Raw genomic sequence first — 16,549 nt, forward strand, 5'->3', positions numbered from 1 at the left:
ATGGTGCCCCGCCAATGAAGCCATTCCACCTGTACATTAATTTGTTGCCTTGCCTGTGGCATGCCACATGCAGCGCTTTGGCTCCATGTCTGTGGAGGTTAAATGGCAAAATCGATTTCCTGTCCGTGCTGGCAATGAGAACATCTTTTTCAGGAGCACGATGTCATGTTGATGACGGATTTCTTGATGGAACAGAGCCCTAAAATATTTACGGGGAGGCCATGAGGCCACTGCATTTGACTATTTTAATAGGGCCACAAAGAAGGCAGGAGAAAACTGGTAATGTGGCAAAAATCGGTTTGGTCGTACTCCCCCTGCATGCATTTGGGAAACAAACAATCCACGTCTGGGTTAATGTAAATACAAATAAACATGGACGCATACACAAAAAACCCCACTGCTTGTGTTAATGTAATTTTAAAGATTAAGCTTTATTAGGTTCATACAATATTCAGTTGCATTTTTGTAGATAACCATGAATACATGTTGATTTGATGCTATGCTTTGGTAATATAAAGGCAACTAAAGTTATATTTACGCGAGAGATGTTATAGATTGTAGCATACAGATACTTGTCAAAGTAAAATCACTATTTATTTTACTGCATTTATGAAGCTAATGTTATACATGCTTATTTTCTATCATGCAGAACTACAGTATAAGAGCACTTAAGCATGTATTAAACGAGGCATTTGAGTATTGTAAGCAACCAAAGCTATTTTAGCTTAAATTCTAATTTGTATGCAACCGGACATTTTAATACTGGAAAAAAACACTATTTGTTTGGTTTTGTTGTGCTAAATGATACATTATGTTTACCAGTGCCCATATATATGTTGGACTTTCCATTAACGGTGATAATTTATCATTGCAGCATGTAATCAATCCGTTATTATAACAAACTGAATGCAGCGTACTAGCAACATTCATCTTGTAGCCATCTTTCTAATTATTCTTTGGCCTTCAAATCACTTCCTTCACGACGACCCCAGTGGTTGCAATACAACCTACACGATACCGCCTCCCTCCCATCTCTGAAAAACAAACACACATTCCGTCTTGCAGGGTGCAGCACTGTGGTAAACATTCAATCGGTTTGATCGGCAACGTGTTCACCATTACAGCACATCACATTTTGGCACTTTTAACACAAGTGTAGCGGGGGCTTTGGACTCGTTTGCACGGTGCTTTTCCCCGTTTGCATGAACGTTCGCCTTCTAAGACTTCTGCTGCAAAGTGAGGACGGCTGGCTCCTCGTTCTCCCCGAGCCGAACGGTGAAGGACAGCGGCACGGTCTGGCCGGCCTTCCCGTCCGAGTCGAGGGTTATCGCGGCCGACTGCATCACCTCCTCCATGTTGACATCAGAAAGGGAACCGTCGCTCTGCAGGAACTCGACGTTGGCTGCGTCGATCTGGTACTCCTCCATCTCTACCACGTCGCCCTCGCGGATCTTCTTCACCGTGAACTTGAAAGGCGGCACCTTGAAGGACGACACGTTGGCACGCGTTGGCTTCTTATGCTCAGGCACAAATGATTTTCGGATCTTATCGCGTCGATCTTGTGGCACGATCTTCATCCCCAACTTGTTGACCTTCTTCTCGATGCTCTGGCGCGTGAGTGCCCTCTTCATGGTGTCGATCCGCTTGTTGGTGGTCTTCTCGGGCGCTCCGGGTGCACTGGCTGTTGCCTGAGCGTCGCTCACGAAGATCTCCTCCTCCCCACCACCATGCGCTTCCTGACCCTCGTCCGCATGCCCTTCTGCTGCGGGGGCCTCCTGGGAGGGTGCCGAGTGGCCGGGCCTCAGCGTGAGCGTTTGCCGGATCTTCTCGCGCCTCTCTGGCGACACCAGCTTGTTGACTCGCTTCTCCAGGGTGTGACGGGAGAAGGCCTTGCGCAGCGTATCGACACCCTTCTGCCCGCTCTTGCGCAGGCGTGCGGCCTTGCTGCCCGGCGCCTCGATCATCTCCAGGTCTTCGTCCTCGGACAGGTCGAGCACCTCCCACGTGGGGCTCGTCCCCCCCTCCTGCCCGTCCTGTGCGTCCACCCCCTCCTCGACTTCCCCGGCTTCCACCCCCGGAGGTGGGCGACGTCGCGCAAGCACTGCGCTCGTGGGCGTGTCGGAGCCCTCCTGGAGCCAGGCGGGGCACACACATTGCCAATGCGTTATTCCAGAATTGGGGGGTGTGGGGTGTGGGGTATTCTTTACAGATTAAATAGAATTTACAATGCAATGTTATAAATTTGGGTGAAATGAACATTTCAAATGAGAAAAACGTAGAACGAATGCCGCAGTTGCACAAGCTCCTGAACGAAATGTACATGAAAAACAGCTGTGGATCTACCCAAATTGAATGCACATTTGGGGCCAAAATGTGCTCCTAATTTAGACGTCGCTCGTAGCAACTGCAGCGTAAACAAAGATAAACACCAGGTCGTCATGCATGCTGTGGACATGAAATTAGAAAAAGCATTCGCTGTAATTATAATTTGTAACACTGGCTACAGTGTCACTTTTTACGGCAGTTACATGCTCAATTTATTTGATTCATGCAGTGGCCACATGTTTATTTACAAATGCGTTGCAGGTTTTGGATCAGGATTCTGCATTGAGGCAGGGATACAGCTTATGGACACCGTTGTCTCACGAATATTAAGCAGTATTTACTTTTTTGTCAACGAAAATCATCCTCCCAGTTTAATTATAGCCAGTGTGGTTCAGGCTGTAATCTGTATAAATGTTACCTGCATTCTTTTTTTTATTAGACTGTGTTTAGAACTATTGACAAAAAGTGCTTTCATTCCATGCTAAACGAAACGTTATGTTTTTCTTTAGGAAAACTGGGAAATGTTGATATAATTTTCTGATTAGATGGAATTGTTTACTTTACTAAATGACTGGGTAGAGACTGGTGATTTGCAACAGCAAGGGTGCCAGATAATAAGTGGTGAGAACCAACCATGTAACAACTGGCCATAATTAAACATTCCTTGTTTATCTCTTAATGATGATGGTGTGTGCAGCCCGAGCCAGCCAACAACAATACCGGAGTGTGCCCTACAAAGGCTGTGTGCAGAGAACCCTAGACCAGTGTTGTTCACTCATTTTCAGAGGGGGGGGGGGGGCACTTTCAGCGATAAGACATCAATGTGAGAGCCACCACACATTTGAAACCATTGGGTTTGACAGCAGCACGATGGGAGTGTTTTCACATTTGTGCATTGTTAGGGGCCGCCAGTGGCCCGTGGGCCTTGCAATGAAGAACATTACCCGAGACTCAACATAAACTATTATGCTAGCATAATAGCCATACTTCTTTGCGCAATACGAGAGCATATGTCTGGCTTATATGGTAATGGGGCAAGCGCAGATCACATGTGGACACTACACACGTGCCGGGCCGCGTGAATCAACGCGGCGTTCATGAGACGCGGCACGGTCCCTGTTGCTGCCGTAGCTGGGCGAGCCGCCCACAAATGGCGCAAGCAAACAGGACACTTTATACCGAGGACGGTTCCACACTGGGGCAGGGGCATGCGAATGAAATTAGACAGAAGTGTGGCCAGGCGGGGCTCGCTGGTGGTGACTCGAGCTGTTGTCTGGCAGGGCGTCCGCGAGTGGGAGGACCAAGGAACGGAGGAGGGCATCAAGTGATACCACCAACACGAGGCCTATTATTTGTTGTTTTGCTTAAGTACTACGAAGGGAAATATTACACCTGACGTATATTTACAAAGTAGGACCACTGAGCTTTGGTGAGTGCGTGAGGTGTGTTCCTGTGACAGTGTCTAACTTGTGCGCGTGTTCGGATGACGAACGCCCCTCTGCCTGGCAGGGGCTGAGTCGTAGATCTGGCTGCTTCATGGCTTGGCACTCAACTTGCTGTTTGCCAGTTGTAGCCCTCCCATATGTCAAAGCAGTTTACTCTGTACTTTTTGAATCCCAGCATTTTCCATTTCATGATAGTTCTCTGACTCATAAAGGAAAAGAGAAAAAATATAATGGGATTTTCCAGTTGGATTCAGGAAGCAGTATACATGAGTTCCTCACAATGGCTGTAATTGTTTTCTCAGTGATTTAGTTTGGCTGTGTGGGTATGTTAATATTAATGGCAGAGGTCGGGGTTGGAGGTGGAGAAAAAGCACCATGCAAAACACAGAATTCATGCATTTTAGAGGCTCCCTTGTTTGATCCTCCCGTGGTGTAATGAACGCTTTGTTTCTTCCAAGGCATCTAGCCAGCATGGAAGAGTAGGCCAAGCACCTCCTTTTCCTGAAATGAACATCTGCACATCTAAGCTGTCATTTAGTGACTGGAGCTGAAATTTCCACTTTCCTGCTTTGTCAAACACTACACCCCATAGACCATTAAATACACTAATGGGCTACCTAAAAACACGCCAATTAAAACATTGAGCAATTTCCTCGCGGCAAAAACAATGCACACAAACACTTGCAGGTTCCCCCCACGGTGCAGGGTGCCGGGTGCACACATCAGGGCCAAGCAGTGGAACACAATGCGTGTCGCCTGGGAGGCAACCTTCCTGCCATTGTCGCAAAATTCCTACAGAGGAAAATAGCAAAACGTGCAAGCTCCTGTGATCAGCATTGCACATGAGGCCACCTGGTCGCTGAACCCAGCACACAATAGCGTGTGGCCATTTGGGATAATTAAGTTTCCATGTAATGTGATTCCCACACGGCACACAGGGTGTCCTTGCGTGCATATTTCTGTGTGGATGTATGCATATGCTGTCTATATATAAATATGTTGATAGATCTGTTCGAATATCTCTCGCAATGCCAAGATCATACATGAGAATGAAGTTGCATCTTTTTTTCCTGATGAAAAAATGGCTCATGGAATTCTACGTAAATAGTAATTACTTTGAGTGGAACATGCAAGGCAAATTACTACTTTAAGCGCGTCAATGGAATGCGACTTTCGTATACGTTGCCTGTGAATGAACGTGCCGGTTGCGGTACACAAATCTCTTGATGCCCCTGTTTAACTGACCCCGATATTTCATATTTGATGTTTTATTTGTATGTGGGTCCCACTTCATTAAATAAATTAGTGTGTTCAGCCACAAAACAGGCTGCACATATACCGAGAGTTGTATTTCTTGTGACTCATTCACGTCTTAATTTCATGTACAATGAATCCTTTATACTGTCATTATCATTTATATTCATATCATCAAGTTAAGGTGTCTCCCATTAGAAGAGTCAGTTTCTCTATAACATGACCACTGTCGACTACCTAAAGCAGTGATCGTGTCATTGACATTGCAGGGATGATAAGTGGAGGTGACTCACCTGGCCGGACATGTTCATAAGTAGATGCATGGCTCGTTGTGAATCCACTGCTGGATGAGGGCCTCTCCAATGCCATGCGGTTAATTATTTAACCGTACTTCACCACGGTGGTCAGTGCGTGCCGGTTAAGGTGGGAAATATAGTTGTGGTAACATAGAATTACAGTCTAACAGTAGATTGTTGGAATGTCCTCTGCTGCCCACAACTAAGCACAGCCTCGAGCTGCCTACGACAACCTCGCGTGCATGGCGATCAGCCATACAAGAACTAGCTATCAACACTCAATCCCACTTAGCTTCCTAGATCCGATGACATTTGGTGAATTCCGCATGATTTTGTCATAGGCATCATGTGCATAAGGCAGTTAAATATATCGGGTCACTGAAAAACACATAATTGAGTATGGGCATAATTGAAAAATAATTTATTTTTAGTTCCATAGATATGCTGTACGTTATACATTGCTACCCAGGTTATGTGCTTATTGTAAACTATTCTTGCCATAAATCACTGACGAGCATGCGACTGCCCAATAATGAGACATATCCTTTTACCAATGAATGAAATACGACTTCTTAGTGGAACCGCATAGGCATTAAGGCCAGTGATATTCTTGACCTCATGACTTCATCCCCATAATTCTTAAGATAGGTTATACTGCCCTAAACTTAAGTCATTTACTTACTTGCACCTGCCACCCCGAACACAATTGTCTGCACCCACGACTGGCTTACAGAATCCACAGTGTGCCATTTCACACAGCGTCATGCCCTGGTGAGAGTGTCCTGATCGGTGAACTTGCTCAAACAACTCCACACTCTACCCTTTCACCCAGATCCCCTGACCCCGCACCCCCCCCCCTCTTAACACCACGTGTACATCAAACCCATGTGGTGCCATAAATTTTCACACTGGCGTGCATCGCATAAGCTGGCTGCTGCGAATCTGTTAAGTGTCCTCAGTTCGACCGTAGCGTGTTGGCGTCGGCACGTCTGGATGACGTGGAACGCACGTGAATCATCAAGTAGGATCTCCCGGGCTTTCCATTTTTTTCTGCGTTTGAAATCTCGCCGCAATAGCCTCATTAAAACCAACGTTACCAGCAACGCGAGTGTGAACGGTCTTTTTGTTTTCTAATGTATGTATATATCAATGGCAGTTGCGAGTATGGACTCGTAGCCCAGTGAGTGATGACACCCGGCAGGTGGCTGCAGCGAGATAGTGCCGGTTGTGCCACGCCCATGCATGCGCCTGTCCGTGGCTTCGCTGGAACCCGATGATGATCTCGCACAAGGCGTGCATCGCCTCTCGGAATTCTGCGCATTTTCCACCCGCCCGACCAAGTACATTGCACAGAGTTAGAGTCATTAGTGAAGACTTGTCTTAAACACTTGCATGTTTACCACTGGGTTTTCGCTCTCTCTCTCTCAAACTCAAATTAAACCCATGCCAACATAATCGTGGTAACCACCCCAAAGCAAATACTAAAGTAAAGCACGTTGGGGACGTAACTCCGGCGCGGTAGGTGGCCTTTTTGGGATTTGTATACACAGCTGCTGCCTTTTTATATTGCATTTCTATGCTTTTCATGGTTTAATTACAGTAGTTTTAGATGCATCCGTTAAATGTGGCCTAGTAGGTCTCTCCTTGCAGCGGCTGCCACTCGTGGTTCTGTGCTGTAGCTTCAGCGTACCACTCTATAGGACATTCGTCTCTCAAGGCAGCCTTACCAGATACGGGCTTATCTGAGCTTCATCGAGACAGGCAGCTAATATGAAAAAACTGCACCGGATTGGGTCCAAGTTTTAAGAGTTTTAAAACTCCACTTGGTGGCAAGTTTTGAGAATGAAACATAACCGTTGATGTTTCTGGAGGGGAGCTTGCCATCCTTACAAACTATATCACCGGAACTGCTGTATTTTTATTGTACAAAAAAACTCACGTCAAAATACAGTATCTCAATCAAGGCATCGGGGCTTTCCTATCTCTGATGGGGGGGAGGGGGAGGAACTGACTTGGTTGTTGAAATTCCACAGCACTTTGACAGAAGCCACCGTATTCATGGATGGCCACGGTTTTTGGTACGTTATTACTACGGCACTGTCCTTGTACATGTTGTGCCAGTTGTTTGTACACTCGATTCTCAAGGTGCAGCAGAGGCCATGGTTCCCGGGCAGGCATTGCCTTCAGGGCCTTTGGGGGACGAGCGCCCTGGAGGCCTCAGCGGGTGGTTGTACTTGACGCCCCCTCTGTAGGCGGCAGTGCTTTTGCCACCATGGGGACTTCCCATGGGGCCCTACTGCCGCCGCAACGTCTCTCTGGCCCGCAACAACCAGGTCACTAATGCGGATGAATGTGTACGCTTGTTCGCGCGTGCATCAGTTGTGTTCTTCGTGCGAGTGTGCGCTTTCGCGACCGATATTATCCATAATACTGTCTAGGTTTTTTCGGGGGTTACTAATTGGCTGTGTCGGGTGGTGGCGAGTTTAACGACGCATTTATATTTACGTGATCTAACCCAAACCACCTCTATTATGGTGTGCATTTATGCTTGCAGGTTAAGTATGAAGAGTCCACGCCTTTGTGAAAAGTGAATCATTTCGCTTGTCAAACCATGAATCTTGTATTGTTTCACAGTGTGGTAACCTTGGGCCAGTGGTGGGACAACAATGGGCAGGAGTTGCTTAACAACAGTGTTATTCTGGATACCAACCACACAAGTAAAGGTTTGTGTGTGTGCACAATACATGCATGTTCGTGCGCATTGCACATCTGTATATCTATGTATATGCGTGTACGGTTGTATTTTCGTGTCTGCGTGCCGTCTCCATTGTGTGTGGAGGTCGCCCAGGCGGGTGTGGTGGGCTGGCACGCGCTGCCCACCCACAAATGGGTATAACAGGGCGCACAGTATTACCAGCGCAGCAGCCAAATAGAAACACAACCCGTATTATTTACGCAACCACCCTGCATGAAGGCGTGGCACTTGGTGCGATAGCAGCTAGCTAAGCTGTGAAAGCAACACAACGTTTGAACGCCTGCCCCAGTTTGGTGAGATATCGCGGTACGTATTGGCTTTAATGGCGCGTCAGTGAAGATTCAACACAATTCATTCAAAGCATTGTAGCCACACTGACAGTCAGATCTCATTATTTATAAATCATAATGCCAAGTGTGTTTTGGGGGAGCTCAACTCATCTCTATTGAGAGTCAATGATTTCAAGGGAGTCCAGAGGAGGTGGGAGGGGAGGAAGAGGCGGAGGGGAGAGGCAATGTTACAACCACGCTGGGTTATCTAGCTGTGCAGCGTTTCCATGCTGGATCTCCGATATGACACGCACATTTTGCCCAAATTCCTTTTGAGTGCTGATGGGTAGCTCCCCCGATGACGGATATCCCCCTTGGGATATATATATATTTGACCTGGTGCAGCTCACTGAGCAGCTGCACATGGCCTACCTTGACCTACAAGGCTGTATATGGAATACGAACATACCTTGCGCCTGTATTTTAGGACAAAACCATTTCTCTTTTGGATAGCACTTCACTGCCGATGTTATTCCCACAATGCACACTGGTTTATGAGCTAAAGTTACTAATACAAATGTAAAGGTAACGGAGGTTATATGCAGGCTGGGACCTATGTGGAGTATCTAATATCCTAAGAAAACACACCAGCCTCAGGAGAAATGAGCACCGTGTGTAGGTCATCCTCAGTGGGATTTTATGATGGAAGATAAATTCGTAGCTGTAAAAAAACCTGGAAAAATAGGAGTCAGTTCAAGTGACAAGCAGGAAACCCATCTGTGTGACCTGGGAGGGCTAAAATAAGCAAATGTCTCTTCAATGGTGTTTGCTGAAGACTCGTATCAGGGCGGAAGAGTATATTAAACGGAAACTAATTAATATCCGTATTCATATAGACCGTATCACTATAGAGAGGCTGCTGGACAAAGGCAGGATACATTATGTAAAGTAACTCATCTGAACACATTACATAGGCTCATTAGATTGCGGCAAAATTGACCGTTAAGAAAAGTCAAATTTTGACGGTTGACCTGTCAGAACGTCCAGCACGTGGTGTGTTGATCGGAACGTCGGTCTTTTTTCTGGCTATTTAGTCGTGTATTGTCTGTTATATATTATTTTATACATTAAACCGGGCAAGAGGGATTGGAACTCATGTGTGGTGCAGAACCTGTAAATATTGTATCACTTTTTGAAGTTGAAAGTGCGCAACTGAATTGCAGTAAGTTCCGCAGTACATGACCGGACTCAACCAGACAGCAGAAAAACTGTACAAATTGCTATAGCAGCTGCAATAAAGAAAAACCGTGGTATCTTCACTCGGCAAATCTTAAAAAAGCATGTTAAAAAACGTAGATTGGAGAGCAATTTTTTTTTACGAGTAAGCGATTTGTTTTTAATCTGTTTTGGTTAATTACTTGATTAATTAAAAGGCAGTGAACATTTGTACCCGACGTGTCTGCTACGCTTGGTGTGAAATTGAAATTCACATCAAGCCCGTTTCAAAAGCGTTGGAAACGTATGAACAAACTTCTCACATTAATGTACCTTGACTCAGATTGAATATTCATAAACGATCACTCGGCTCACTTGAAAGAATTTTACAAGTGTGCCTTTTTGAGGGGGGGGGGGTTGGTGGTGGGGGATTGCACCAAGAAGTACAAAAAAACAAGCGACGTATCAATTTAAGGGTGGTGGTGTTACGCATGACCAAAGCGTTATGCATAAAAAAAAACAGCCTTCAATTTCATGCACAAGCGGTTAGGGAAAAATTGATGGCGATGACGATTGCGATGATGTGTTTGCGTTTTAACGCAGTGAACCGCATGTGAGTGCGTTACACGTGTAGATCAATGAACGCTCGCACGATGCATACCGTCTTGTGTTAGAGCAGTGAAGGAGAGCAAGTGGAGTGGGTGGGTGTCTTTTTTTTGTTACCTGGTAGACCATGATGCGAAAGTTGCTCCTCTTGATGAGCTCGGCGTGGTTGTTCTCGAGCTTCTTCACATCGTGGCTCTGCTTCTCCAGGCGAGCGCGCACGTCCTTCACGTTGGCGCTCACCTTGCGTGCCTTGTCCAGCACCTGTCTCACTGTGGCGCCCGTCTCGGCTTGCGCCTTCGAGAAGTCGGCCACCTCGCCCTGGATGAGACTCACGGCCTTCTCCACCTCGCCCTGCCGCGCCTCCATCGAGTGCTGTGCCTCCTGCACGCCCTCCACCATGTGCAGCAGCTTGTCCAGCAGCGTGAGCACGCTGATGGCGTTCACCTGCGAGCTGTCGCGGATGAGGCTGCCCACGGGACTCTGATTTGGGCTCAGGTTGGGGCTGGAGTCCTGGCTCTTGTCCGTGCGTGCCAGGCTGGCGTCCCGCTTGCCGCCGCTCGGCTCCTCCAGCGAACCATTTCGGGGTGGGCTGGAGGCTGCCTTGCCGCTCGGCTCGGAGGTGGACGCGCCTGCCTCGAAGCCGGAGGCCGGGACGCTAGCCTCGGGGCTGTACACGGGCGTGCTGAGGCCCTCGGGGCCGGTGGAGGAGCTGCCTTTGCCGGTTGGCTCGGGGGTGGAGGCCGCCTCCTCGAGGATCAACTGAGCGCCTGGGCTGGACACGGCCTCGCCGTCCAACTGTGCACTGGGCTGGCTGTTGGATGCCACCACCACCACATCCCGTGCTCCATCATCACCCATGGCTGATATCTACGAGAGCGCCGCACCACTGCAAGAACACGCGCTCCGACTGACGGGCACTGCGCACACGTGCACAGGGAACTGGACCCGTGGAAACGTGTTTGTTTGTTGTGGTGGTTGCTGCTGGTGGTGGAGGTTGTGGTGAGCTGAGGGAGAAGGAGGACTGCGTGGAGGAGACGACTCTTGCACGGCTTGGCAACTGCGTGGATCCCGAGCGGGGAGCGCTTAAAACGCGGGGACCCGCCTGGCTCCGATTACTGGAAAATATTTCACAAACTCTGGGCGGACAAACACCAGGGTGTGAGCCCGGACTTCTGCCCCGCCAGTGCGCGCCACGAATGTGGAAGGAATGCCTGGCGCCCCCCCCCCCCATCACAACCCCCCCACCACCACCACCAAGCGCCACCACTCCTGTCCACCCACCTCGACAAAAAAATCCAAGACTTTTTTTTCTTCACCACCCCAAACCCCACCGCCTCCTCCTCCTACTTTATTCAAACTCCCACTGGAAATAACGGAGATATTCTTGGAGCTCCTGTCGCCGCGCCGTTGTTAAGAGGCGCACCAAACACTCGTGGGTCGTTTGAAGTTTCCTTCGCCATTCCTCGCATTTTTGGGTTTTTTTAAACGCGCGTGCGTCTATGCCTGATGCCTGTCCACGGTACACAGATAGTTATGGTGTAGGCTATACAACAAGCGCGTGTGGTAGGTACGTATGTGTGTTTAGCAGTGGTGGTGCCGGTCCATGGGGGGGGGGTGCTTTGCCTTCCCCCTTAATGTTATAAACTCCTCGCGAGATGACAGAAGAGATTTAGACAAGAGACAGAGGTGTAGCGAGATGATAGAGATATGTGGAGAGAAGATAAGAGGTGTGGTGAGATAAGGGAAGAGAGATACAGTCGAGAGCGATGTGACTGAAACATGAGAGAGATCGAGACAGGGAACAGATGTAAGAAGATGAAAGACGAGGACTGCCGACCATATGGGAGATGAGAGAGATTAATTCGCGTGCTTTGTTAATTGTCTTTTTTTAAAGTTTGTTGCGATCTAACTTGCGACTGACTTTTTTTTTCATAAATCCGGAGCCATTTCAGCTGCTTGGACCCCCACAAGCTCTTAGTTAGCTTATGCAGTGCCCCAACTCTGTGTGTGATTGGTGGTAATGTCTGAATCGGTCCTGTCCCTCCCCCTCCTTCACCTGGAGCAACCATGTCCCCATCAGAAACGAACAATGGGTTTCACCTGTGCCAAAAGTGAAATGTAAAAACATAACCCACACATGCATGGTAAAAGAAAATCCCCATAACCGACGTGGCGTGAGGAGGCCTTCATCCAGCAGTAGAGTAATAAAGGACTTTATTATTGTTATAAACATAGGTGTATAGAGGTGGAATCTGATCTTTACCTCATACATACTAACAACACACGCAACATATAACAGGCAGATCCCACAGATTGAATATTGTGCCGGCACCATTGTACGGCAGCAATATCCAGAGACTTGTGTCATACAGGAGGTGACACACGGGCGTGGCCAAAGCCCTTCAGATAGGTGTTATTGCAAGCGTGTCTGAACCATTCTGTTTTTCAATACACAGAATCTCCCAATATCGACACGCCACGGAGCAGCGCACAGTTAAAGAAAGAAGGCTTTAAGCATCTACCAAGGATGTAGGGTTATGCTTATTATTTATTGTGTATTAATACTTATTCTAGTCTTAACATATTTTTGGGAAGACCTCACGTTTTCGAGAGAATAATCTTATAGTTGTCCACTGATAATATTGCTCAAGCTCAGATTTATTGTGTGTAGTGTTAAAGGGCAGTATCCACACCAACCCTGTCGAGTGAACTTGTCTAAAGGGAGGCATACAAAAAAACTCATGGCGGCACGACACAATGCTAAAACTATAAACAAATGTCAAACGCTGCACAGAATGACGAACAGTATATGCGCGTTTCCATCGGGTGTTCTGTGCTAGCTTTCACCCCCTACGCATGCCAGGTCTTAGCAACATATTTCGACTTGACTACGCATTTTGCATTTGTAAGGGGGCTGATTTCCCACTACCCAAACAAGGCACACCAACAGAGCATACGAGTTTTATTTTGTCTTAATCAGCAATGCATGACCACTGGGTCTTGGTTTGGGAGTGGGTTTTTTTGTTTTCTCAACGCGTGGTTGTACGGACTGGGGCGTGGGTTCTGGTGCGCGAGTGTGGGGTGGGGAGGTTTGTTGAAATTTTTATTTGAAACATTCGTCCTGTTTGGCTTGGGCTTGCGGCACAGTCCTCCACACAATATCTTTGCCAAAGAAACGGGCCCTGTTGTGGCAACAGTGGACATACAATTGTAATAGCAATTGTAGATGTCCAGCAGGGCTGATGCTATCATCATCTTCACAACCACCGTCATCTATCTGTACCAATACACTGCGTTTAAGAATATTGGGGCCAGCAAAGGGTCCTAAATCCTTTCACAAGTTATCATCACCATCAGTTTTCAGTCAACAGGCGTTATCTACATCTAAGTTTTATAATTTTTGGTATTGTCATGCCTGAGGCTAAGAACTTGAAATGCACAACAAAAGTAATCTGCAGCAGCTAAAATATTAACGTATATTGCAGCAACGTACATTATTGAAATATTTGCATTTCCCAAACATTATACTGGGATCATAAATGTAATGTATATAATTAGCATGGTAGTATCATTACCAAACTGTTTTAAAATATCATGCTTGTCTGCGAAGCATATTATTGATCCAAATTATTTGGTGATGCTGTGTTAGCAGTGGTGGACAAGCACAAATAACACATTCGTCAACGACACCGCCTTACAAAGAAAATATATTTTAGGTGACGTTTTGGGAAGTCTCCCTACTCCATCGGACATACAAATCATTATTATTGTTAGTCATCCATACGATTGTGTGTGGATGTGGAGAATGAATGTGTATAATCCACCCCCCCCAAAAAAAAAGCACTTTGAGCGACATGGACGAAAGACTCACATGAGCGTGCATAACACTATGCAGATGGCGTGCAAGGGATGTGGCAGCCACACCCTGTAGCCCACACACAACCAGCAGGGACGGATTTGGCAGACGAGGAGTGAGGAGGGGGCACGTGGGTGGAGATGGGAATGGTGGGAGGAGGAGAAGGGGCAGTGCGTGGGATTGTGGAGTCTGGGAGCGCCGCATAAGAAATGCGGCGCTCAATCTGCTGCTCAGAGAACTGGCCTCAAATTGTTCAACCATTAGGTGGCGGCACACGCATTGGGAGGGAATGCAAGAAGCTTTAGTCAGCGAGCTGTGGCAGTGCAAAAATATCCGTTAGCAGATTGTAAAACAACACGGCATCTTTTATGAAAAGCCTACTCGTCTGCCTGGTCTTTACCGGACCTGCTTTTTATGGAATTTAAGTCATTGGTACAAGTCATGATTGCCAGCTAGCTTTTTACATTGGTGGCACATTAGGAATGGACCACTCTTTTCATTATTTCTTCGTGCAGCAAGGGAGTAGAGTGTGGTTTTGTGAAAGTCCTTATGTGCTTGGGCTTAAGAGAAACTGTGATTGATTAACCGCACTTGGACACCAGTCACATGGTTAATGGCGACTCGGTTGAAGATTGCTGTGTGACACCACGTGCTGTTGCATTTTACAGATTTACCACAATAAATGTTTGCCCTCGATTTGGAGCACCTGCCCACGTCCTTCATTTCGAGTGTGCAACATATTTGAGGTTGATAAATTCTGTAATAAAGATCTTTTATGGGCGCAGTTACTTGTTTGCGCAGTGGTTGGCAGGCAAAATGTGTCTCGACTTCACTGCATAATGCACTCCGCGAGCCACAACATTATGGGCAAATAACAGCACAGCCGATAACAACACGAAACTCATTTTATTTACATGTTTTTTGCAATTTCAAGCAGGTCACACAAAAAACAGATGCTTGAAGCAAATTTCAGAAAGGAATTCTACACGATCTATTTTAAAGTGACCTCATGAGTGGCCTGCACAAAATCCTGCTCCAGGGGGTACCCGCAGGAGCAATACTCTTGGTTTACGAGCCGAGCTACGTGAATGTAATCTGCGGATCGTTCAGGATGGCACATCTGGGTCGTAGCAGTCATGCTGTATGCAAATTAACGATTTGCTTAGCAACCTTGTAGGAATTCTTTAACCTCTTTGTCCTCCCATCCCCCCCACCGCCCTTCTATGGATTGTGTGCATGCCACTGGGCCTTGCTGGGTAATTTAACATTGGGTTTGCCCATTATAGTTTTTACACTTCTTATTGAACACACAGATCAGTACGTACAACAACGACAGCTTTCCAAACTAGCAGAGGGCTTATCCAGACGCATTACCAGAGGGGAATGATTTTGCACACTATTGGTAATTACTGTACATGGTTTTATATAAACAAAAGCAATTGGCAAAGTAGCCATTTAAGAATAACCCAAACTTTTCTGACACGTTACATTTTTTTGTCGACTCGTAGTTATGCAAAATGAAAGTTGGGAAAATAAAATAAATAGAAAAGTGTACAATATATTAACTCACCACAGAAATAAATGACATCGAACGATATAAATATGTACTGCCTTGGCAGATTGTAGGTAATAATTCATCGATAAACAAGTAAGGCGATGTAACATACGCCTCACCTGTCTATTTACCATGAATAGTGGCACATGAAGCGAGCCGCATGAACAGACGTGCAGCCCTGGCTCTCAAGTTAGTCCTCATCACAGGGCCATGGTGGGGACAGGCACCTCGCACTCACTCATTCAGATGGCACAGTGTTCAGACGTTCAACATATGGCCACGGAGATGCAGGAGCGTCATGGGATATGGGGAGACATATGAGAGCCTTGCGGTGAATGCTTTTAAAAAAAACCTTTTCCCTGCAAACTTGATTTCTTTAAAATTCTCTCAAGCCCCACCAACGCATCACATTTGTATTAGTGATCCAAAAGTGGCTATTCCCAATCAATGCCACGGGCAGGTTTACTGGTGGCATGGGAAGTAAGCCATTAGAGTGTTTCGCACTTTGATTGAAGTTTCTGTTGTTCTTTTTGAAGAAAGCGTACAATTCACTTTTACCGCCGTCTTCTGTTTTTCGGGCATCTCCTGACAAGGCAAGAAAAAAACAGTTTTGTTGTACTCGAATATGTCATTACAATATAAAGCCAAATTAATTCTAGTATTCAGCGTTATAAAGTGTTCATAGTTTATGTGCTGCATTTGTATCTGTGCACCGTGCTTGCTGTCTCCATTAATTTTGAGCAGAGGGATATTGTTATTTTTGTCAATGATTTAGTGCAGTTAAAACTATAACAGAAATAATATCACACACATGAATACTTCACTTATCAAGACAGGATGATATGTCAGTAGGATTTCCTCAAAAATTGTACGTTTTTGTTTAATACTTGATTAGAGTAAGAAAACCTGCGTTAGGAGTCACAATGCATATGTATGAATCCACAAATGTATACGTGTGTGCATGTGTTAAACA

At 46.4% G+C, this 16,549-nt stretch overlaps 2 protein-coding genes across 4 annotated transcripts in view; both read right to left on the reverse strand.

Annotated features, from left to right (window-relative positions):
* Positions 1-412: 412 nt before the first annotated feature.
* On the reverse strand, positions 413-11,359 carry LOC116938722 (caveolae-associated protein 1-like). Its single transcript, XM_032946250.2, has 2 exons — positions 10,283-11,359; positions 413-2,129 (listed from the first exon to the last, which is right to left on the reverse strand). Exons 1-2 carry the CDS (start codon positions 11,021-11,023, stop codon positions 1,218-1,220), a joined length of 1,653 nt encoding a protein of 550 aa, XP_032802141.1. The 5' UTR covers positions 11,024-11,359; the 3' UTR covers positions 413-1,217.
* A 3,549-nt stretch (positions 11,360-14,908) lies between these two features.
* The window catches only part of LOC116938720 (tomoregulin-1-like), a 51,059-nt gene continuing 49,418 nt past the window's right edge, over positions 14,909-16,549 (reverse strand). For all 3 annotated transcript variants that reach the window (XM_032946249.2, XM_032946248.2, XM_032946247.2), the window contains exon 9: positions 14,909-16,161. In XM_032946249.2, coding sequence (XP_032802140.2) covers positions 16,131-16,161 — 31 coding nt within the window. In that variant the 3' untranslated portion in view covers positions 14,909-16,130. The remainder of the gene's footprint in view (positions 16,162-16,549) is intronic.

This window comes from Petromyzon marinus, chromosome 4 (assembly GCF_048934315.1).
Source record: "Petromyzon marinus isolate PM22_M1 ecotype Great Lakes invasive population chromosome 4, UKy_Petmar_22M1.pri1.0, whole genome shotgun sequence".
Taxonomy (NCBI): domain Eukaryota; kingdom Metazoa; phylum Chordata; class Hyperoartia; order Petromyzontiformes; family Petromyzontidae; genus Petromyzon; species Petromyzon marinus.

Coding starts and splice junctions, on each gene's coding strand:
- LOC116938722 (XM_032946250.2), bottom strand. CDS start 11,023: ATGGGTGATGATGGAGCACGGGATGTGGTGGTGGTGGCATCCAACAGC. Junction 2,130..10,282: donor TTCGCATCATGGTCTACCAG/GTAACAAAAAAA, acceptor GCCTGGCTCCAG/GAGGGCTCCGACACGCCCAC.